This window comes from Neodiprion pinetum, chromosome 1 (assembly GCF_021155775.2).
Source record: "Neodiprion pinetum isolate iyNeoPine1 chromosome 1, iyNeoPine1.2, whole genome shotgun sequence".
NCBI lineage: Eukaryota > Metazoa > Arthropoda > Insecta > Hymenoptera > Diprionidae > Neodiprion > Neodiprion pinetum.
The window spans coordinates 28,678,385-28,702,600 of NC_060232.1; the positions used below are offsets into that span (position 1 = coordinate 28,678,385).

Sequence of the window (24,216 nt, forward strand, 5' to 3'; positions counted from 1 at the left end):
GAAAAAATATTATTCGGTAGTGAAGAAACTGAATTCGTACATAATTTATATTTGCATTTGTGAATATTTGTTGCGGACTTCAAGCACCATACAAATTACTTGGTACATCATCGTATTATGTACATATATGTATTCATTTTCTACCTTGGTCATTGACTAGTGTAATATTATTCTACTAAACGGAATTATTTTCATATACATATATGTATATATATATATATATTTCATGTATATTGCTTATTATAATGCGTAACGAACATTTAAAGACAAGTATGTCAATTTGTAACAGAGATATTTATATTTCACGGAGCATATCTTGGATTCGTACGGCCTAATAACCTAAAACCAAGACTAAAATTTTTTTAAACGCCGAGTAATTGAAAATGAAAAATTTCATAAATGACATCTCACGCAAGTTAAATGCATGAAGAGCACTATTGGAAATATCAGTAAATATTAAAATTATTATCTGCATTCTTTAAATAGCAGTATACTCTTTGGTTACACTACAATTTGAAGATGAAATAAAGTTCGTATATTTCATTTTGATCGTGGAATGAAGAAAAGTGATTCAGGAAGCGTTCATCGAGAAGAATCACTACATGATTTATCGTAGGTATAACAGGATTGATAAAGAAAGAATGATATCCTCGGGGACGTTAGATCATGCCGGGAAAATTTTTACACTTAAATTTTTGTCGTACACTTCCATTTCAATTTACCAATGACAATATTCTACACTCGAATTATACGTATAACTCGATATGATAACAGCAGTGGAAGGAAACTATTACTTGTAGCACCTGATCTATTACAATACGTGACTAACCTAATTCTATGACCGTATTGCGCTGAGTATATAACGTATAACAAGCTATAATTTCATGCCGAATATAAATAGGATCGAAACTCAGAATCTTTGTCCACGAATTTAACGATGCAAAGATTGAATCTTTATTCTAAAATCTTTGTAATAATTTTTATAAAAGCTCTGGCAAAACTTATTTTTTCAGGTCCATTTGCACTCAGCCTTCAATAAAAAAAATCATCCAAATGACTTCTCGAGCTGAACTTGACTTGTGTCCAGGAGTAGCTTGTATCATCGATACAATACGGTATATTATTAGATATGTTATGTATATCTTATTATCATTAATGATCTTCTAATAGGTAACTGATCGCTTACAGTATGTAAGCGATACCGATCATACAGATCATTGTGGCGTACTTGTTTGACAATCCGTTTTGCGCGTTTGTCAAGCCTTGCTGATTGGGTTCGTCTATATGATTTCCACCGTAACTACCTGCTGCTGGATACCAGGTGTCATCAGTCACGGGTATCTGTTGAGATTCAATAACATTCACTCTTGCCAATAAGTGTTCAAAATATGAAATTCCTCAATTTCTGACGATGAAAAATGTGAAAATTGATAATTACGAGCGTTAACGAGAATACTGGGCATCAGTTTGTGAAAACTTTTGGAACGAATCGATGTCACATTTACCTGATTGGAAACAAGCCAAGTGCTGGTGGCCCAAGCCGGTATTTCCGGTTGCGCCTCTGTCGCCGGTGACGTCCACAACATCCCTCTTCCGTAGGTGGATGGTCGTTGCGTTACAACAACGGCTGAGAGAAAAGATATGAAAATTTGATCAGTTGTCAGAAGCTATTCAGCTCTCGAAATATATTCGTTGTTACGTGATTTGCATTGATTTACCTTGTTCGTCCTGCGGCTGAGTTTTAGCATAATTTGGAAACGTGCTGGTTTCCACTTGTGCGACGTCTTCGCCCTCCATATCGGTCCCCACTTTACTCGGAATTACGTTGTTGCTCAAACTGACACTGTTTTTGTTCACGTTTATCGCCGACATCCACGTTGACGGAGACCAAGAATCGCTTCTTTCAGTGTTCGCCACTAAACGTAGAACGTACCAGTCATTCATACATTATATCGCTTAATGTGGCAAGAACCGGAGTAAACGGAGAATCGATCGATCAAACATTTACCAGTCGGAGGATTCAGCGATCGGCCGGTACTTCGAAATCCGCTGGGGTAAGCTGTGTTCGCACTCGCATCGTACACTGTGGTGGTGGCTTGTCCTGAAATCATTTCAGGTGTTTGGGTCCTGTGATACGGTCGACTTCTGGTTCCCAATGTACCAGGCATGCCGTGACTGGGACGACTCTCCCCCAAAGGACTCACAGACATGACATTCTCGGTCGTCGGAACCGGACAATCCCCGCTGTTCGGTCTGTAAATAAAAGGAACACGAGTCAACGACAGAGAAGTTGATGGCATCACTCAATTGTGGAACAGTTTGAGCAATTGAACTGAACGAAACTTACATGTAATTCACACACTGATCTTGCAAAAATTTCAGAGCCTTGTCGAGAACTTCTGCTGAAAACCTGGCTGCTCCACCTTCGGCTTGGCCAGCATCACAACGACGACGTGCTTCCGAAATGACGCAGGACCGGAAACGATGATGTGAACTACAAAAATATTGAATCATGGTATGGACGCTACTATTCTTAAAGGAAATCAGACGTTAAAAAATTTGGACAAAGATTCAACATGCAGAACCTATTGATCCAATGTAAGTTCAATAATTTACAAAGTTTTAACGAATTTTTGTTTCACGCGAAATAGTGTAGTCCACGTTATAGATGGTAGTGAAAAGAATGTGTAAATGTATGTCTCACATGGTGAACCTCTGTTAACCGTTTGCGTGATTCAGTGAAGGTCAGGTTATTATTACATTTTATACAACTGTGGTATAATATATCAAGAAATTTTTTCAATTATAATATTCCGCAGTCACTACTGGAAGAGAAAATATAGTAGCTGCTTAATTTCAGGGTGAATGTCCTCTTCTTTTGCGAACTAAAATCACGCAACTCAGTCGCACAAGCGTACGAGTGAAAAAAAAAAATATTGCTTCATAAACTGTCAAGTAGATCGTAATATCGAGAAAATAATATTGAACACACTTTGGAACTCCTTCCCGTTTCATTAAAACACGACGGTGATGGATTTCCACCACTTGACAATTGCTGCGATGTGACTGCGAATGAAAACAATGTAACGGAGCTTTGACCTTTCTTACCAGCACAAACTGATCCGGGCGACTTCACCCCTGGATACTTCATCCACCAAAGCAGCGTACTGCATGCCGCAGTGTTCGGTTTCAGTAACCGTTGCTTTTATGCACGTCGCGTGTTGCAAGTATTCTGAAAGAAAGTTAGATAAGCGTTAATAATTCAGCATTTAATTTGTACCAAGTAGTCTATACGTCGATTATTCAATTGAACAATCCTTTTCAGACTCAAAAACATGACTTGAAAGTGTTCAGTATCAAGTACCCAGACGGTTGGACGCAAAAAGTTCACCAGAACCTCTGTGTGTTAATAATCAATCGTTATTGTTATGTTCATCGTGATAAGAAGAAACAAAAAGAAAACTCACCGGCTTGGTAAGTAGACACCGAACACATTTGATGAACGGAAGCGATTGGTAGCTGAACCGCCGAGTTGAATTCTTCTTTCCTCTGTTCCGTGAAACAATTTTCAATATATCGACGTATGCAGTCGACAAAACTCGCCCACGTTCTACACAGATTGCAAGTAAAGAAAAAGTTCGTCACTCTTCTGCCCTTGAACTTTAAACTCTGCGTAGATTTCTACGCACGATTAATCATATACATACCTATAGATGTGATGTTTCAGGTGAATAATGTGTCTGTTTTATTTTTAAAATAGTGGTTTTACACGCGTTGCCGTAAATAAGAGAGATAACACAAATTTAATCCAGTGTGTTCAGTGAAAATTATTTACAAACTTACCGCAGGTATATAATTGGAATTTCAATGGCTTCGAAAGATTTTCCTTCAAATTAATTCCTTCTACATTTTTGCAAGTATCTCGTAAAACGCTACATATTATTGGTATAAGTTTATTCTAATTTTAATAATCTATGTTCAAATCGACAGCTATGGCATTTCACTTCATGATCAAAACTAATAAGCGTGTGTCACAGTCTGGTAGTTTAACAGCGACAGATCGCGGATTAGATAACACAGACCTCACTCTTATGTTATACGTATAAATTAAATTCACAATAGCAGGAATTCGTGAAATATTCCATCAATTCGAATGCATTAATGTCTGGTGTTACAATGATAGATGGTTTCCGAGAGATAACCTTGATGAAATCCCGAATTATGACCACAATCGAACGCGTCGTGGTCTGTGCACATCCGTTTCAATATCAAGAGAACAACGAAAGCTTTGTGCGGCGTGATTCGCACCCAACCACCGTGCATTCTTTATATCAATTTATTTACAACCAACGTATTCCAAAATACATCATTCAACGTGCAAGCTCTGATATCAGCTTCCGCTTCGATCACTCTTGCGATATTTGCATCACACATCGACCATAATTCTTCTGCGGACACGCGACGACTAGAGTGTTGATAGAAAATTACAACATGTATTAGTTTCTCAGGCGCCAAGTAAATACCTGCAAACCAAATCAATGTCCTGCATGTTGTCTGGAAATATTAGATGAGGATCTTTCAGCAGCGGATCTGCCAACGATACACATCTCTGATGATCCTCTCGCGAACAAGTTTGTCCGTTCACCGTATTCCAATATGTGGTTCCTGTTCAAAGTACCAAAAGCTGATATAGGTGATGTCACATCTTACAATTATAAAATAGAGTGGAACAACGCAATTGCTTACCGAGTAGAATAGTACCGATTACCAATAACGATGACGCCATACTCTGAAAGTAAATCGTAAAAACACTTTTTCGAATTAGTATAAATTATACGGCCTACCGCAATACTTCTGTGGAAGTATATTTGTATGAATAAGTTTGTGGACAAGCGTATCACGAGTAGAGATCACTTTGTCTCTGTTGTGTGGAACGGATTCGAGTGATCCTGAAGGTCCGATTATGCCTTGAAATTGCGAAAAAAAAAACTGCCACCCCACGGAAGTAGTGTATCCTGTTTGTCAGCTCTATTACCTATCCTTGTGTAATTATCCGGACACTACGCGGAGGCAAAAACACAATGCGTTACAGGAACCCAATCGTGTTTTGAGTCTATATTCTGTGGTCACTGAACCGAACGGCTTTGCATGTACCAGCTGTACAAGTACATCTGATTCTCAATTATGCTGCAAGTATGATTTCTTTGAAAACTTGTGTTCATCGACACCGACGCTACACAAATTTCTTATCGAGCATGTACTATTCTTGCGTGAAATTTTTCGGTAACACTTGATCTGCTTTCCAAGCTAATCAATCACTGTCAAGACTAAACGAATGTGCCTGTTTTGCATACAAATTTAAGTCTGAATTATATTGGATTGCAGATACCTACCCAGGTCAGAATTAAATATTCTAAATATCGATGATTAAATGTGGGCAGGCGTGTGAGCCGATGATGCACAATTCAGCTGCTCCCTGTCTTTGGTGCGATATTTCTTTTTAGCCGTGGCTAAATATAATGGAAACAGAAAATTCTCGTCAATTTCTGTTCACCGTATACTCGACTGTAAAAATCTAACCAAAGTGTTTCACTGGGTGCAAAGATGACAGTATCAGGTTTACGCCTGTAATCGCTTCTCAAGAGAAGCAGAATTATTATTGTAATTAACGGAAGCTCCACTGGCACGCGGCGCCGCAGGTTACAAGACTGGCCGGGAAACGGCTTGCGAATCGTAAGAAAACCGAAGTGCAAACTCGCACGACAGGAAGTCGACCTGGTCGATTGTCGGGGGGGGTAATTTTACTCAGCAAACCCCAAGTCAAAGTCAGCGGGTATAATAATTTGCAGTACTAATTCAGTAAGAATGGACGTGTGTGACGCACATACACTTATAATACAGCCAACGAATTATAATCATCTATGATGTAACTGTAAAGAAGTAATATCGAACGGTTTTTACAATCTACCGATACACGTTAAGACGTACCTCGAGAGTAAAATCTTCCGGTGTAAACAGAACGAGGCTAGGGTAAAATTTGGGATAGTTTTGAATTCGAGGGAACGTGTTGTCACGGAAAGAAAGTTCGGAGTACATAATTCACAATTATTGATCAGTAGGAATAGACTGGCATGGTTTATGTACCGTGAACATTTAGGGGAAGGTGTCAGGCCGGAAGTAATGCGAGGGGTTATACGATTACAAGCATTGCGGGAAAATGTTTTTTACCTACGCGTTTAGGTTTTACATGCCTGACAAAAGACAACAATCGATTTGATCTCGTATTTAATCTCTAATTACCCGAATAGTGCGATTGATGTATGATAACGAACGAGGAGTAGACTCGTATCAATATCACCACGTAGAAATCTACTCAGAGATGATATTTTGAAAATTCGGTTCAGGTTCATAAAAGTTGCGAACAATACTGCAGGATAAAAAGAATAGTAAAAGAGAAAGCATTTATTTAGCTACAGACAGTGCTAGGAGTGTCATTGTTCCAAAGCTTCGTTAAATAGTGTACGAAAAAAATTTGAGTGACATCCTGTTACATCAACGGAACCACAAACGATTAAAACTAACAGGCTGATTTTAAACCGAGTCTAAAGAGATGACACATCGTGGAAAATGGTTGCAAAACTCGTATTTTGGATGGAACAATTGACAATATTTAAATCATTCAGAATAATGGTTGCAAAACTTAAATCAGTACGTGATACGGAGAAACGACCGTTGGTTACTCCAAACAACTGATTGTTTTCTAGTTATTCTTTGTTTTTAACCTTTTGACAACAGCGGTTATTTCACATTACCCGTTTAAACTGTACTGTACAATATTTTATCGCACCACCAAAATTAGTAGTTGACGGGTTAAAATTTTGTTTAGAAAGTTACAAGCCGGCTCACGTAACGAGTACAGTCACTTGACTTCCGGATATCTTATGATTATACTCGACAAGTTGAAGTAAACAATTGGCATTAAAGCCCGTGAATATAAATAAAAATGTGAAATGTACGTACTTTTGTCTGTAATATTTTTCCTGCGGATATTAAAGGGTTTCGTTCTCACTTTCATGGGAGCGCATGGTTCGAAAGAGTATACACGTGTTCGAAATACGTTGCAGCGAAGGATAGTCGGCAGCAGAAGTATCTTTGTTCAGATTGAAGTTGTGAATTTTTTATACCACGGCACAAATAGACGACTATTGGTTGGACTATGTAGGGCAGAAACAACAAGGTAGGCAACGTCCGAACACTCCGGAGTTCCATACACGACTGCTTCGCCAAACGGATCTACACCCTGTGGTTTCAGCGTCGAGGAAAAACAATTGTCAGAACGCTCTTCTATGCTATAACGAATCCGGTGTTACAGTGGAAATATCGTTGCAGTGAAAATAGTTTTAGCAGAACTTTTTACCCATCATACTTCTGCTCGTATATCATTTCAATGCGAAGTTGATTAAAGTGACCACCATCTATTATAGCCATTCCTCAAAGTTGGACTCCAGGTTTAACAGACACATAAGGTAGTGAGACATTTGCAGTGTAAAAAGTAACGCAGCATTATGCATTCGTTGAAACCAACAGTGTCTGACTGTGCCTATACATTACCGGGTACGCGCATTAACCATGAACAATCGACTGCACAGTTTTTATTGTAGCCTAATAGAAGCGTTGAATGAATTTCACAATTGAAACAGTACCATTTAACAAGTGGTATCGTCGATCGATCGGAGACACTATCTCCAATGAAATGACTCGTCTGTCTCATAGTAGGAAATATCCCTTATTTCACGTCAATTCAGGACACTTTTCTAATCGGATAGCTGCCGCTGCCGAGTGTAAGTAAAGATCGAGAAAGCACGCCTTCTTCTTACTATTCGGTAGATCGAAAATTGCAGTGATGATATAGTGGAAAAAATGGGCTATTCCGTTCAATCCATGTTCTCGATTTCACCCGCTGCAACTCATACCGCAAACTTCCTATTTAAGGGGATGTAAACGTACGTGATCATGTGGTGCCTAACTTCGGTATCGATTTATTCGGATTGTTCAAATATATAACGACCATTTGGTCATCGGGCAATGTAATCGTAAAATTTTACCAACGTATCATTCAAAATTTAACCATCGCACGGGGTCTGGTATTATCACTACACTTTCCTCGTGTTCACATGGATGAGGTCAGGGCTTTAGTGAAGGTTCCGAGGAACTGAAGAAGACCGTGACCTTTGGTTTTAACGTAATGCATATCTTCGGCAAGATCTATTACACGAACCTACAATTACCGTTTTTTATTGGGGTGTAATTTGCCTCCTTTAACAGAGATAAATGATTACTATATTTCTGGGGTTGAATTCGGACAATTTTCGCGTTATTGTATTCGATTCGTTGTACTTATTCCGCTTTAATCCGGAAATGATTTTTCATCTTTACAACGTGTTCCCGTCACCAAATTACCAAGTAACTTGTTCATCTTTCGTTTCGCGATGCACGAGTCACGAGTCATGTAATTCCGTGACAAAGGTTTGAAAAAGCTTTATTACGCTTTGACAAATCCGCAACAGCTGTATCCATAAAACTATTGGAAAAAAATCATATTTTTCATTCTTCCGGAGCTATATTTTGTTGCTTGAATTTAGCAATGACCAAAACAAATTTTCCAAATGTGAGATATATCCTCTCTCTGAATCGAGAAAAACCGAGGAAAATCAAGTGTTGTTAAATGTGAATGTCTGTATTTTTTTTTACACACTTCATGACTCAATCATTCATATTTTTTCTAACGATGAATCAGCCACCAACCCATAGTGTTGATTTAGGCACACGATATTACTGTACTTGCTCGCGTAGCCAGTTGAGCGAATCCTTGCATGAAGGAGTGCAACCTAGGAAACGGAACAACATTCACTCCGCCAGCTTTCGCGGAATAGTATTCAATTGACTGTAGAATCTTGCTCTTTTAATGATATCGTATAACGATAAATCATACGCGACTACTCATTTCAAAGAAATATTATGCAACAAAATGTAAGGAAGTATAGTCGTTACTGCACACATTCACTATTCATATTTTATAAGCGCTTCGATAATAATGTCAATTTTTGAAAAGATGATCATACTTTGGTAGCGGAGCATAATTATACGAGCTTGATACGATCCAGTGTTCAATTCCTTTTTCACTCATCGTTTTGGGTTAGTGAAAACACGTCATATTATACATGAAACCAGTGTCCTAGTTTTTTCTGTCACGCTTCCACCGGATTATAATATATTTTAATCAATTTTCAGTCGCCATCGTAATTTATCAATTCGAGTGAGTAATTGCAAACTATATTGGGAACAGACAAGAACGAATAGGTACTGTATATTTCAAACTGTCGGATAGAGACAGTTTTTATAGTCTCTAATACACATTACTAGCCCTGGAATTGCTATTCTGTATAACTCATGATGCCATGTGTGCCGTAGAAAGTCATTACAACTCGCGACTGGCAGGCTGGAAAAATTTATGGAGGGACAGAATGAGGTACGTTACAATTTTCTATTGTCCTGAGTTTGAGTTTTAGCCAAATAGGATCAAGGATCGTGCACAATTCTAAAAAATAAACTCTATAAAAGGTATATTTCAATCCAAAACATTATGCGCATAACTTGTCAACTCAATCAGATCTGTATTCGAAATGAGTTCAAGACCGAAGGACGTTTCGTGATAAGAAATGCTAATTTTACGGTGAAACGCACCGGAGGATCGAGATAAGACTTGAATACGTATAAAAATGTAACATATAGGTACGTACAAAAACATGGCTCGGTCCTTAAAGTAGGGGCAGGTAACACTTTGTTCCTGTAAGTAGGACAAATCGTAAATGGCAACGAGATAAGATCGATTCTGTTCCATAACTTTTTGAAATACATTTTTAATTCGGTGAATATTTTTTATACAATGTTACTACGGGTGCTATAAAAACCGCAATTTTTCTGCCTAGCTCCAAATATTCGCACCGCGGTCAAAAATGGCAATTTCAAATCTGTTTCGCGTGTGCAAATCGCGAACTGGTCACATTTAACGACGTGGTTTTCTTTCAAATGTTAAGTGCTCAACTGCCTTGTAGCCACGTCTTGGCAGCAGTGGTCAAGCAGGGTCGATACTCTTAGGTCAGCTAACGCAGGACACGCGAACTCACCCTTCTGGTTCCTTAGGCGTTTATAAAGACTTCGATTCGACCAGATTTCACGTGAAGAAATTTTCCTAAGATATTAACATCGTCGCAGAATATCACTTTATGCAAAAATTTGAATTGCAGTTTTTCAAGGTAAAACGTTGCGAAGAAATTACGGGCTGATAATAAATCTTCCGAAATTCAAGTCGCATGGATAACTATCCAGTCTCAATAATAGAATAGTTAGTCGACGTCTATTTGTGTCGGCTACCAATAGTCCTGTAATAGTGAACTTTTTATGTATCTCTTTTTAATGCAGTTTTTCTTTTTTTTTTTTGCATACACAGTGCTACGTATTCACTGTGAGGACACTATTACAGTAGTCGTGACTTGTGCTTGCGGTAAGAAATCGCAAGAACCTATCAATTGGAACCGTCCGGAAGAATTCATCTGACTCATTGAAACTGCAATATTTTTTAAATCAAAATTGCACGCCACGTTGTATAAAGTTTTCTGTCGACTGACTGGCAAAACCTGCGATTTCTCTGAGTCGGCGATGCGTAGTCACAAATTCACCTCGTGTCAGCGTTGACATTCAACTCCGCAGGGTCATTCTAGCGGTCTCGGGTTTGCCAGTTAAACAAATAGGTACTGCAGGCATAATGAATCGAGGACACTTCTCGATATTCTAACATAAATTTCAAACTCGGACTTTCCTTGGATCGAATCAAGTCGAGGGTTGGAAACAAATTCTAAACAGTGGACGGATACAACGGTGAAGACTTGCTAAATAACACATTCGGAAGTCTTTAAACACACGATGGAAGTGGATACACCGTTCATCTTTACAGATCACCTATCGTTAAGAATTGTTAAAAACTAAACAAATTTCAAAATGGACTGCACACATTTCGTGAGAACATTTTTATTTCTTTCGTTTTGCTAATGAGTCTCAAATGGCATTCGATAAGAGATCTTTATTTTTTTTGCTTCTAATGTTACCATTTTTATTACAAAATTTCGAGAATATTGTACAAAAAACAACGGCTGGGTAATTTATTTTGTCACAAAGACGTATATGAGAGAAATATTCTGTAAAAGAATTTAAAAAATCGCTCTATTCTTTTACTGTTATCATGACTTCGGCGTGCAGCAAAATAGTAATTAATTGTGCCACGGATACTCAAACGTTATATCTTTACTTCGCTAATAACTGTTTAATTGTAGTATGATACAAAGGGCGAAATTCACAACCAGTTGCTTATATTGCAAGCGTTTGTTAATTCCTTACTATGTAGTATATCTTAGCACCGTGAATCCTGGTCAAATATATAAGCTAATGGATCAAGTTTACTGGTAAAGACCCTCCAGTAAGTTTCCTAGAATGTCTGAAGGACATCTGCCCAGTTGGCCGTGCGGCTTTACACTCTATAGAGCGTATACGATCTAACTGAACCACTGTGAACGAACAGGTATGCATTATCTTCCCCTGAATAAATAGCTATAGTAACACTTGTCATGCGTAAATCGAAACTGTTTCAACTTTCATTAAGGTCGTCGCAATGTAAAATTCATTCTACACTAATAACACGACATATCCCCAAGACGACTTTCTTTCCTATTTATAAGCGTGGTAAAAAGCACAGATAGATTCTGTACACTGTGAATGCTTTCTGCTGTTATCATCATCATACATAGTCACACATAGCATTAAATTTCGATATCCAAATTTCGGATGTTCGGATGTTCAGAGATTACATTTTGACGTCACAGAAATTTTTTTTTTCTCCTATACATATATTCGACCACGATAACAGTCAGCAGAATTCCTCAGTCCGGAAATAATCGCGCAGTAGAGAAGACGTACGAAAATCGCGCTCCGCTAATTTCGAGCACCAGATCCTCCATCTTCCGGGTACTGCGGTTCAATTTTGATTTTCAGGATTGCCGCTCCGTAGTTCCTGGGCTCCAGGTATTCTACCTGGAGAATTTCGACTTTCAGGACCGGCGCTCCGTAGTTTTTGGGCTCCAAGTCGTGTACCTGCTGAATTTCGACTTCCAGGACGAGCGCTCCGTAGTCCCGGCGCCTCAGATCCTTTACCTGGTGAGTCTCGAATTTCAGAACGAGCGCTCCTTAGTTCCTGGGCTCCAGGTATTCTACCTGGTGAATTTTGATTTTCAGGATTGGCGCTCCGTAGTTCCTGGGCTCCAGGTATTCTACCTGGAGAATTTCGACTTTCAGGACCGGCGCTCCGTAGTTTTTGGGCTCCAAGTCGTGTACCTGGTGAATTTCGACTTTCAGGACTGGCGCTCCGTAGTTCCTGGGCTCCAGGTATTCTACCTGGTGAATTTCCGCTTCCAGGACGAACGCTCCGTAGTCCCGGCGCCTCAGATCCTTTACCTGGTGAGTCTCGAATTTCAGGACGAGCGCTCCTTAGTTCCTGGGCTTTAGGTCTTCTAACTGGTGAATTTTGATTTTCAGGACCGGCGCTCCGTAGTTCCTGGGCTCCAGGTATTCTACCTGGAGAATTTCGACTTTCAGGACCGGCGCTCCGTAGTTTTTGGGCTCCAAGTCGTGTACCTGGTGAATGTCGACTTTCAGGACTGGCGCTCCGTAGTTCCTGGGCTCCAGGTATTCTACCTGCTGAATTTCGACTTCCAGGACGAGCGCTCCGTAGTCCCGGCGCCTCAGATCCTTTACCTAGTGAGTCTCGAATTTCAGAACGAGCGCTTCTTAGTTCCTGGGCTCCAGGTATTCTACCTGGTGAATTTTGATTTTCAGGAGTGGCGCTCCGTAGTTCCTGGGCTCCAGGTATTCTACCTGCTGAATTTCGACTTTCAGGACCGGCGCTCCGTAGTTCCTGGGCTCCAAGTATTCTACCTGCTGAATTTCAACTTCCAGAACGAGCGTTCCGTAGTCCCGGCGCCTCAGATCCTTTACCTGTGAGTTTCGAATTTCAGGATGAGTGCTCTTTAGTTCCTGGACTCCAGGTCGTCTACCTGGTGAGTCTCGAATTTCAGGACGAGCGCTCCTTAGTTCCTGGGCTTTAGGTCTTCTACCTGGTGAATTTTGATTTTCAGGATTGGCCTCCAGGTGTGAGAACTTATTATGTCTTACTGAATAAATTATGAATATTGATAAATAAATACGAATAATCACAATCATCGTGTCCCCTTTTGGTACACCCCAACGTCATCGTCTGTGTTAACAAGTTGAAAAATCTCTAACGATACACCTGTTTTGTTTTAAGGGCATACAGACTGAGGTGATTCGCGATATATATATATATATATATATATATATAATTTATTGTGCAGTTATAGGTTCTCAAGTATATTGAGACATTGTGTCATCCGAATATTTAATGACCTATTAATTTTTAGTTACTCACCCAATCGATTTACAGATCCTAGCAAGAGCACCAGCATAACGGTAATTATCTAGTCGAATATATACATCATGATGGTATATTTTCTCAACATTGAATATCCATCTACATCATTATCTAATTTTCGCGTTTCACCAGGTAGACTATTACGTAGACTATATATTACGATGTATACGAGTGCGATTATCAGGTAGTCGGTTAAATCTGACTATTTTACGAATATATGGTAAACCGCTGACGGTAAAGCTTATCCAATCGAACATAGCGATCGAACGAGCACAAAAATCATCTATAATTATAGGCATACCGACGCCGAGCGAGCTTTAGCGAGCGAGGGTTTTGCAGCTAGTAACTTTTAAAATGACGTGGAGTATTCGGGTTCCAATTCCATTTACTCACCATATTCCGTGCAAATTCTACTTGCGAAATAACAATTCCGAAAATCTTGTCTGCTCTCAGTATTCAAACTTCGAGAATTCATACGCATACCTATAGTCAGATGATCGATCGCAGATCGTAGATTCGCAAATATTTAGAAACCCTAAAGAACAGCCTGATATGGTGTCTGAATTCAAATGGGGTGTGTTGTTTGAATCAGTGAAAAGCCAAACGACTTCAGCGATCATTGCTTCGAGCTATAATTAAAGGGAACAACTTAATGCAAGAGATATTAGATCTATGAGTAGCTAGCTCACTCAGCAGGTAAACATTGAATGATATAATACACGTTAGATTTGTATTTTACAAATTTTTATTGGCCTTTCGTTAAGATTTTAAAATTTATTCATTCTCTTCAGAGCGTAGACGAGCATTGGCATTCGTTACGCGAATGGAGAGTTGTTGCGCACGTTCAACAATAGCTTTGCGTTTCTTGCTACTGACAGCATGAGCTATTTCTGCGCAGAATTTGCGGTTCTGCATCATCAGGACTTCCAACTCCTGCCAGACAAATAAAACTCATGTATTTATATACAGTACAACCAATTCAAAAACCATACAAATTAGTCACACCAGTCTAATTACTATCTGATGTCCTGCATGGTACACCTACGTAACATGACTGGTATATTGTTGTTGGACAAAAAAAGATGATTTAACAAACGATTGAAACAACTTCAATTATAAACTATGTTTAATTGTGTTTGAAAAGCCATGTTGAGTTACCTTAACGTTGTGAACGAGGACTTTGCGGAATCCAGTAGGCAGCATATGACGGGTCTTCTTGTTTGATCCGTAACCAATATTTGGCATAAGGTACTGTCCCTTAAAACGCCTGCGAACTCTGTTGTCGATACCTTTGGGTTTACGCCAGTTACGCTGAATGGAAAAAAGGATATATTAAGGCACGACAAACATTATTCATTTAGCAATCAGTGATTGGGAGGAAAAAGTTGGCTGAGACAAGTTTGTCTGTAGAATTTGGATAATTAACAAGAGTATTTCAAAACGTTTTCCCAACAGATGTAACGCTAGCATTGAATAAAGGATGATAAAATTGTTGCCTGTTCGTTAATTTAGACACTGAATATTGATTACGTGAATGGAGGGTGCTTAGGGCCGAGAAAAATCAGCGCATTCGCTGCATTTTTAAAATGACATGACTTAAGCTGTAGCTTAATTGAGTAGAACAATGTAGATTGAGGTTATGATACCTTGAGCTTGTCATAGCGATCACTTTGATGCCTTATGAACTTCTTCGTCCTCTTCTTGACAATGGTTGGCCTGTAGACAGGGCGGATCGACATGTTGCTTGTTCGTACAGCAACTAAAAAGAAATATTATCTGAATTATAGTATCTCAACAATACAAGACCACATTTTCTCTACCGGACCGTCAACAAACGGTCGTCGCTTTTAATCCCAATATTACGTCAAAGAATCACAAATTTCGAAAAAATAACACTATACAGGTAATCTTTATTTCATACACTATACTTCTGTAACAACAAAATACACTTTAAATCTGCGATTACTAAGGAATTATTGGATTCCCAAAGTACCTACCGTTCCCTTAGAAATATACGATAAAGAGACAAACTTCAAAGAGCTGGGATTTGTCGAGATGTTCGAGTCAAAACTGACCTAGTCACAAGAGTGTCTGTATATGCACAATTTAGAACACTTTCAAACATATGGAAATATTGCATGTATGCATTAAAAAACTATCACAAATTTTGAAATTCTACCTTTCTGTATTCGAAAATTCATTATACCTGGGCATATTTCGTGCATACAGAGAGATTTGCTGCATTTCTAATTGTCCTCTTGACAAGTGTGGTACTTGTCACCTTTACAGGTTCTCGCGCTCTAGTTTGAGTCAAGAAGAAAGACCGCAGATTTTCATTGTCAACTTTACAATTCAATCCTCAGCTGATAATTATGACTGAAGTTAAGTTGGTTAAAAATAAAATCAAAAAACTCTCTACCAGAGAAGAATTGAAGACTTTCTCCAACGAGGTAACAGGGTAATACTGGGCCATACAAAATATAACCTATGCTAACCTATATTAATGGCATGTTTCAGGCGTTAATAGACAGAGTCTTACAGCTGGAAGCGCATAATTTACAATTAAAAAATATAATCACCAAACACATGCACGATGATAACATACCAAATTCAAATTGTCCTAAGAGCGGCAAGGGATTTGACTTTTCCAAGTGAGTACGCATTTTATGGTGACAGTAGATTAGTACTGATAATTTTTTAGTTTCTTCTAAACGTAAACTACAAAACATTTTCTAGAAGTCACAAAAGACATATTCTTCTCAAGTTCTACTATCTGGGCTGGGACTATCAAGGATTCGCCACCCAGGAAGACACGATAAATACAATTGAGCAGCATGTGTTTGCGGCATTGAAGAAAAGTTGCTTAATACAAAATCGAGAAGACTCAAATTACCATCGTTGTGGTAGAACAGACAAGGGTGTTAGTGCGTTTTCTCAGGTCATTTCATTGGATGTGAGAAGTAAATTAAGTCAAGAAAATAAAAATAATCTACAAGAAGAATTACCATATTGTAAAATATTAAATAGGCTACTGCCACAGAACATTAGATGCGTTTGCTGGTCTCCAGCTGCTGCCGATTTTTCTGCAAGATTTAATTGCAAACAAAGACAATATAAATATTTTTTTCCAAGGGGCAATTTGAACATAAATGATATGAACACAGCAGTCAGATATACCATTGGCACCCATGACTTTAGAAATATATGCAAGATGGATGTTGCTAACGGAGTTGTGTCTTTTGTAAGAGCTATTTCAGCCGCTGAAATTTCGTTATACTCTAAAGATTCTGAGCAGGTAGAGACCTCAGGTAAATCTGTAGAAGATTAAATGTAGTCAAATTTTTACGAGTACGGCAGTTCAATCATTTGAAAATAGTATTCCAGGGTACGACATGTGCCAACTGACTCTGACAGGCCAGGCTTTTCTGTGGCATCAAATTCGATGCTTGATGGGAATTCTGCTGCTAGTAGGTCAAGGAAAAGAGAAGCCAGAAGTAATTCTGGAACTACTGAATGTAGAGAAGTATCCCAGAAAACCTCAGTATAGCATGGCATCTGAAATACCATTGAATTTGTTCCGCACTGATTTTGAAATCACTGAATGGATATTTGATCAAGATGAATTAGCCCAAGTCATAAAAACCTTACAATCAGATTGGGCTTTAAATACCATCAAGTAAGTTGCATAAAATATTGAAATTCAGTTGTATTCATCAGCCATTTGCCAATCTTACACCTGAACTATTAATTTCAGATCTGCAATGACTAGAGAAATGCTAACAGACATGCAAGCGAAGTTAACAAATGCTGAAAAACTAAATTTCCAAAGCGATTGTCTATTGACAGGTGTCAAATCAAAAGTTTATCAACCTCTGCTGCAACGAACAACCTGTGGTGTGTATATCTTTAAATATCTCAATTTCACAATAAACGAAGTACGATTCTGTAACTAATCTCCTGCAGCACAAACCGATAATTTATCAATTATCTTTCAGAACCCCTGGAAAACAGAATCGACCATTATGTGAAGAAGCGAAGGCTGGAAGTTAAGCAATATGAACCAGTAGACGGATCCATCTCAGAAGATTCTGAAAGCTCCATGAAATACTGTTGAACGAATCAAATGATGTATTTTTATCTCTTATGAAATAGATGATGGTTATTTTATAAATTGTAATAATTATAAACAAAGTATATCTATCCCTTCTGAAAAAATGTCTAATATACTGTCTACGAGAGATCGATTTCAACTAAATGACATTTACCCGGTAAATACGCAGGTTTCCTATTAGACAAAATCATAGATATGCGTAGTTCACGGTAGTCTCACGATGTGAATCACGTGCGGCGCTAGCGCACGTGGCCAGTGGCGCGTAGATGACAAAACGCCAAAAGGACAAATGGATCCTCTGAGTTTGGTGGGACCTTGTTGATTAACGGTAGTTTTCGATGCTGGGCCGTAAACGTTGTTGAAAGGAATGTGAATTAACCGGTCCTAAAAAGTTGAACCGCACGTGGTACGTAATGGGTTTAAATGAATTGTCGTGTCCCTTCGTATCCGCGTACAGGTTAATTATCCCGTGATAAAGAATGTTGATGTAAATATAACCAGAGTTTATCTGTTCTCATTAACGACGACCGTAAACCGAGTGAAATTGAAATAAAATGTCGAAACGTCACGGCAAAGCTCACGATACCCCCTCGAAAAGAGCTAGACTGGATATAACCATAACTGCCTCTCAGCAACTCACCCGAGAAAACAAACCCCCATCAGCATCGAAGAATGAAACAGACGATGATGATCCATGGGGTGCAGACTTCAACGATAAAGATATCGAGGAAATGGATATCGTCGCTTCTCAAGTGAGCTCAAGGGTTTTGTAATCATTCGTCTCAATTACTTGAAATTTAGCTATCTGCAGACGACAGTGTTCCAGAAATTCTATCTGCTCACTTTTAATGTAAACCATATATTTCTTTGATATTACAGTCAGTTCATATTGAAAACAACGTTACAGAACCAAAACTGCAATCAACACCCACGAAGCTACCACAATATCCTTCATATGCCAATTCTAAACCATCTACTAGCAGATCCTACACCGTTGCAAGCAGTATAGAACGGAATAAATTTGTACCTAAGATTCCATCTAAGTTCGGTTTGCAGCTAAAGGAATCTGGTCAAATAAACAATAATTATCATGGCAACCACATACAAACGAGCTCATCATATACTGGTAGCCAAAGGCAGCCACAAATGTCTCAAAGAATATCATCCTCCGATAATCACAAAGAAATTTCCACGGACGACAGGAGCATTATATTCGATGACTTCGAAGACCGGTTGCTGAAAGTCAATAATCACAACTCAACTTTTCAATCGCAAATTACAGGCAGGGCAATCAATGCTGGTAATAATTCTAGAGCTTCAAATGTTCCTGGTACTAATGATGCGATTAACATATCAGGTAAATTTTTTCAAATCTTTTTTGTGATTAAATTGATTTTTTATGTAATTGGTTTATTCCAACATTATAATTTATTAAAGAACACTGTAAAGTGAATCCACTGTCATTCTGTGCAACTCTGTTATCGATTAATTGTATTTGGAGTTTAAAAATCTCATTCAGTCCCGTGCTATATATTTTCTCAGACGATTCTATTTTGAGGCAACTGGAAAAACTGAAATTAGAAAATCAAAAGTTATTAGCAGATTGTCTAACAAAAGAAGGAGAAACATTATTTCTTCGCAATCAACTACAACAGACACAAACTCGAGCCGAACATGAAAAACTTGAAAAGGCACGGCAGATTGAGGAACAAGCAAATCAATACCGATCTGAACTTGATCAGGCTATCAAGAAAGAAGAGATTTTAAAAACACAATTGGACTTCCAGGTTCGGTTGCCATGATTTTTTACAATTCTTTCATACTAATTTATTTTTTGTGTACGCTTTGTTCCTCTAAGCATTTGATTTCCTGTTTAAAGTACAAGTTTTTTCAATACTATTAATCCATCCATATTAATTCATTTCATATTCATATAGAATCAGTATTCCATCTACACAGTGGCTCCCCTATTTGCCTAAAAGTACCGCATTTTTTTCCCCCCTATAAGCATTCTGAAACTAAAGGATTACTGTAAATGTATCCTCAAGCTGTCAATTTCCCCCTTCAACCCCCCTATTTTTGCAAGCTGGTCCCTTTTTTTTTCACCAACTAAAATGGACTGAAAAAATAAATTTAATGCTTGATAACAATGTTTATACTTCCAACTTAACGTAAGAACAAAAAAATAGTTTGAATCTCAAAACTCTTCTATATTTCACAGAACCAAAATTTTTACAGTTTAATTGACTGAACATATCTGTGGAATACATGCGCTCATCTAACATTATTTTATTCTTACATTTACTTGGAAATATAAACATTGTTCTCAAACATCAAATTCATTTTTCAATCCATTTTTGTATATGAAAAAAATAATTCTCAACGAACTTCGAAGATTTCAATGCATTATATGTTCAAAATTCAGTCGCCCCCTGGCCCATCTTAATATTATCCGAAAATTTTTATATTTACAAGGGAATTTTTTTTCTATCATATGAACTTATTTTTAAGGTACAATTGAAAAAATTCCAAAACAACATAAAAAAAAAACGGAAACCCTAGAGTATATCTAATTTTGCTCTACTTATTTAGTACTATGGAAAAAAATTGGAAGTCTAATACTCCCCTATTTTCACAAAGATTTTCCCCTCTGTCCTGTAAAATGACCTGGCCCGAGCACTGCGAAACTTGGTATTCTGATTGCAAATATTTTTTCCCAGACTCTGCAGTTCAATAACTTGAAGGAACAGTGTAAATTATTGGAGTCCGGTTCTATTAAATTTACCCAACCACACACTGCAAGTCTTAATTCAGAGTGTAGAAACAGGTTGAATACAACTTTGAATAGGTACAGCAATTAATATATTGTTAGAAAAAACAGTAGTTTGTATATATACCTTTGCAAATACTATTAATTTACATAGCACATTTCACATGTCAAGAAATTAATACACTTAATCCTATATGCATGATTTCAGATCATCACCAGCTGTCAAAAGTGTTCACGTCAAAGAAAGTGGAATGCAAACTGTAAATATTAACTTTAGAAATACTCACACGCTCAAAAACTCAATAGAACGTAAGTACCAAGTAATTTTTTTTTCTCTATTATTGGAAAAAGTATAGCAGTAGTATAAATCTAATCAATACTTACTGTAATTTTCCCTTTCACAGTGTTTCCTCTCAGCGGAATACCACAATCCATTTTTGAACCGTCACAATCTGAACGACCAATAGTTGAGATTCAAATAATTGAAAAAGTGGGGACCAAAAATCTACCGATTTTACAGGATGAAGAGAGCGTCAGAATATTTGGTATACGCAATGTTTTTCTAACATACTGTCAACGCAACTTCATAAAACACATGTTCACTGGTTTAATGATTTTTCCTCAAATTTGTTTCTGCTCTGTGATAAGTAGTCTCAAAAATTGCAATAACAATCCTTGTACAATAAATTAATAGTCGATGAATTTGTTTCTTCTAGAAAATCCAGATTTAGTGAAACCAGTAGTCACAATAGTGAATGATCGCAAGTTGAATATAGAATTTTGTTTACCAGACGTAGCCACTCTAATGAAGAAAACGGATGCAGAAATCAATTGCTACTACACATTACCCATGATTAATAAGGTAGAAAAATTGAAATTATTTTTCCTGTTATCCATATTGGAATCATCAAATGATATTTATAATATTGTTTGCATGAACATCCAATTATTATATAATACACTCAACATTTTTCACAGTTCGTAGCTGTAACCCGAGAATTGTTACTCAACACAACACTGATCCTACAAAGAATCTCTAAAGTAATGAGAAACGATGACATAAGGGACATGAATGACGTATACTTTTCGGATTTCTACAAAATACATGTGGATTCTACTAAATCTATTTGTGATTCAAATGCATGGCATGACAGAGAAAGAGGTATCGAAGCCAGGCGATCCCTTGCTATTTTAGCTTATACTGCATTAGTATCAAACTATTTAAGTGAATATGTAGCAGGGAAGATACCTCTAAGCTTCTTCGACGATTCCAACTACGAACATTATATCAAACAAATGAACAGTTATAACAAATGGCCAAACAAAGGCTGTGAATTTGAGATGCTTGTACTACTTCTAGAATTTGTTTCAACAGTTGGTTACGTGGTATGTTTCAATATAAAATCCAAATAATAAAAACATTTTCGTCAATTATATACCATTTTGAACTTTGCTGAAAAACATATACCTGGTTTCACACAGGTACAGAAAAAAAACACTATATTCGCAAGCTAAATTTACCAACAAATGTAGTACACTATCGATACTAAATTACTACTTTGTAATTACCGCTAATTGTTGCAGAGAAGATCACACCAGTTCAGTGGACTCATAATAGCTATCACCAAGCTTTTAATCAGTACTAAAGAGAAACTCATCCATAATGAAAGAAGCATAGAATATATCTTCAAAATCGTGAAAGAAATCATTTTTTCTCGGCCTCTTCTGAACTGCTACAGATACATAACTGAGCTTCTGATGACTTTCAGTCAATGCACACAATTTTGCAGAAAGCTTTGCTCTGGTACAAGTAGGTAAAATGTTCTTTCTAATTCATCTGCTCAATTTTTTGCTGCACCAGTAAATCGAAATTCCATTCTAAATTCCAATCATCCAATAATATGTTACAGGTAAGACAGCAGTTACGGTTTGGAAAGATGAGCTGCATTTTACTTCAGGTATAGTATACAGTTTCGCGATTGATAAACAAAGTAATGCAAAAGCAGATAACATTCAGGTTTAACTTCACTTTCTGACATGATTACAAATTGCATACTGATGTTATTCCTATTTTTATATCATACTATTTCAGATGCTTGTGTTGTGCAAATATACACAGCACAGCTAGAGGTTTTGCAGCCGGATTCTATTTCTATGGTTGACATTACTTATGCACTGGTTAGTTTTGTGTATAATATTCTGTCTTTAAATGACATACCATGGATTTGTCAACCAGGATATGCATGTAAGTGTTCAATGAAACTATTTGAATTGACACTTCATTTTTTATGTAAATGCTCAAAAGTGAATCTTGACGAACCAGTACAAAGACAGAATTACAATTACTTCGCTAGTTTCAAAGACCCAACCAACGGGTTTTATTTGAGTAGTGAAACTAGCCAAGCTGTGGCTCATAATACGAAAAGTCGCTCAGACACAATATGTTCCAACTCGGAACAATTAGACAAAAACATCAAGCTCCAATCCAAACATAAGCAACTAATCACAATACGAAAAGGCATTATGTTTCTGTGCTTCTTATCCACCCGAGACCCAGATTTCATCATTAGATTATCGGAAATTCAAGACTCTTTCAACCTGTTTATGCAGCAAATCGAATCTTTTGATGATCTGCAGCTCAATGATACAGAACGTGAGTGGATTTATATTTTTATTGAACTTTTACCAGATTCCGATATTGGCAAAATCACGGTATTGTATAAGTATAATGGTGTTGCCAGATTTTTCTATAGTATTGCCATCTTCTTTGTAGAAGCTGCTTTGACGAGTGTGAAATCAACCTTTGTCTATGATAAAACGGCATCTTTTGATGGACGACTTGATAAGACTCCAAAATTCGAAGGATTCAAAACGCATTTTGAACTGAGAGAAAAACTGTCTTGTACAAATACACAGCAAGCTGTAAAGTTATTTGATAATAGTATATCAACTAATCAGGGGAAACCTAATAATTCATCATGGTTGTCAGAAGTTATTTCCAAAAAGCAGTCAATCAGTAGGTCAATTTCTGCACGCAGAAATAATGCGAAATAGAGTGGCATGTCAAGTCATATTTTCAATCCGTTTCAAAACCGGAGAATGTGGCAGAAAGGTGAAAAAAAAAATCGTAATTAATTGAGTATTCTTTAGATTTACTTGTTCTAAATAATTGAAATATGTGGTTCCCCAAGAAAGTCATGGGAACCTGTGATTAAGTCATTTCTGCTGACATAGTAAATGAATAAACGAAGAATTTGTAAAAACTTATATTTGTGCAAAGAATAAACACTTGTAATTACAATGTCAGTCATAGATTATTGGCATTTATTTACATTAAATAATCGATAGTGTTGTTGAAAATTCAGTAACGAATGTGACTCTTCCTAGGTTCATACACTTGCATATAATTTCATGCTTTTGGTATTGAAATTTTTTAAACTTGGTAGGACTATAGTCAGTTTTAAAAAATGTTAGCATGCGCATAATATTTCTTATTATGATTTAACAATTACTTACTGGTTACAGTATGAAAGTTTTAAAGGCAATGGTCACCCAAAAGCAACATTCGAGATGAGACGAGGCAAGCGGTGCTCGTATCTGGAAATGTACATAGACCAAAGTTATAGTATATTTTATTATAATATAGAATAATGTTTTGTACTTTCAAAAATTTGAGTTCAATTTTGTAACATAACTCGTTTTCAAAATAAAATATGTAAGGAATATCCATTTCGAAACAAATCTCAATTTTTCTCAATCACTTAGTTCCTCTTCATC

The 24,216-nt window shown here is 37.4% G+C and overlaps 5 protein-coding genes across 11 annotated transcripts; 3 read left to right on the top strand and 2 right to left on the bottom strand.

The window, feature by feature from the left end:
- Positions 1-33: 33 nt before the first annotated feature.
- Positions 34-7,295, bottom strand: LOC124212572 (uncharacterized). 2 transcript variants are annotated; one of them, XM_046612745.2, is made up of 11 exons: positions 7,021-7,295; positions 5,394-5,510; positions 4,747-4,789; positions 4,524-4,665; positions 3,468-3,610; positions 3,109-3,232; positions 2,348-2,494; positions 2,009-2,253; positions 1,719-1,916; positions 1,506-1,627; positions 34-1,341 (listed from the first exon to the last, which is right to left on the bottom strand). In XM_046612745.2, the coding sequence occupies exons 3-11, from the start codon at positions 4,784-4,786 to the stop codon at positions 1,183-1,185; spliced, it is 1,320 nt and encodes a 439-aa protein (XP_046468701.1). In that variant the 5' UTR covers positions 4,787-4,789; positions 5,394-5,510; positions 7,021-7,295; the 3' UTR covers positions 34-1,182. The 2 variants fall into 2 exon arrangements, with proteins under 2 accessions (XP_046468701.1, XP_046468708.1); XM_046612752.2 differs by lacking the exon at positions 5,394-5,510.
- On the top strand, positions 2,380-15,303 carry LOC124212593 (uncharacterized). 4 transcript variants are annotated; one of them, XM_069134792.1, is made up of 6 exons: positions 2,380-2,598; positions 11,981-12,267; positions 12,346-12,567; positions 12,646-12,675; positions 12,766-12,867; positions 12,946-15,303. In XM_069134792.1, the coding sequence occupies exons 1-6, from the start codon at positions 2,577-2,579 to the stop codon at positions 13,108-13,110; spliced, it is 828 nt and encodes a 275-aa protein (XP_068990893.1). In that variant the 5' UTR covers positions 2,380-2,576; the 3' UTR covers positions 13,111-15,303. The 4 variants fall into 4 exon arrangements, with proteins under 4 accessions (XP_068990893.1, XP_068990878.1, XP_068990860.1 ...); XM_069134777.1 differs by having other exon boundaries at positions 2,561-2,598; positions 12,646-12,867; positions 12,946-12,975; positions 13,006-15,303; XM_069134759.1 differs by having other exon boundaries at positions 2,562-2,598; positions 12,646-12,867.
- On the bottom strand, positions 14,286-15,633 carry RpL32 (Ribosomal protein L32). The gene is made up of 4 exons (XM_046612884.2): positions 15,556-15,633; positions 15,205-15,317; positions 14,717-14,869; positions 14,286-14,491 (listed from the first exon to the last, which is right to left on the bottom strand). Exons 2-4 carry the CDS (start codon positions 15,295-15,297, stop codon positions 14,333-14,335), a joined length of 405 nt encoding a protein of 134 aa, XP_046468840.1. The 5' UTR covers positions 15,298-15,317; positions 15,556-15,633; the 3' UTR covers positions 14,286-14,332.
- Positions 15,629-17,778, top strand: LOC124212565 (tRNA pseudouridine(38/39) synthase). Its single transcript, XM_046612731.2, has 6 exons — positions 15,629-16,008; positions 16,076-16,209; positions 16,295-16,866; positions 16,943-17,234; positions 17,313-17,452; positions 17,554-17,778. The coding sequence occupies exons 1-6, from the start codon at positions 15,931-15,933 to the stop codon at positions 17,670-17,672; spliced, it is 1,335 nt and encodes a 444-aa protein (XP_046468687.1). The 5' UTR covers positions 15,629-15,930; the 3' UTR covers positions 17,673-17,778.
- Positions 17,779-17,945: 167 nt separating this feature from the next.
- On the top strand, positions 17,946-24,180 carry mus304 (mutagen-sensitive 304). Of its 3 annotated transcripts, XR_011176852.1 has the most exons (13): positions 17,946-18,421; positions 18,549-19,026; positions 19,212-19,456; positions 20,390-20,517; positions 20,648-20,748; positions 20,844-20,984; positions 21,156-21,301; positions 21,418-21,825; positions 22,024-22,249; positions 22,350-22,397; positions 22,532-23,092; positions 23,213-23,551; positions 23,965-24,180. XR_011176852.1 is itself a non-coding variant. In XM_046612667.2 (12 exons), the coding sequence occupies exons 1-12, from the start codon at positions 18,224-18,226 to the stop codon at positions 23,491-23,493; spliced, it is 2,961 nt and encodes a 986-aa protein (XP_046468623.1). In that variant the 5' UTR covers positions 17,946-18,223; the 3' UTR covers positions 23,494-24,180. The 3 variants fall into 3 exon arrangements, 2 of the variants coding, with proteins under 2 accessions (XP_046468623.1, XP_046468633.1); XM_046612667.2 differs by having other exon boundaries at positions 23,213-24,180; XM_046612677.2 differs by having other exon boundaries at positions 21,231-21,301; positions 23,213-24,180.
- The last annotated feature ends 36 nt before the right edge of the window (positions 24,181-24,216 follow it).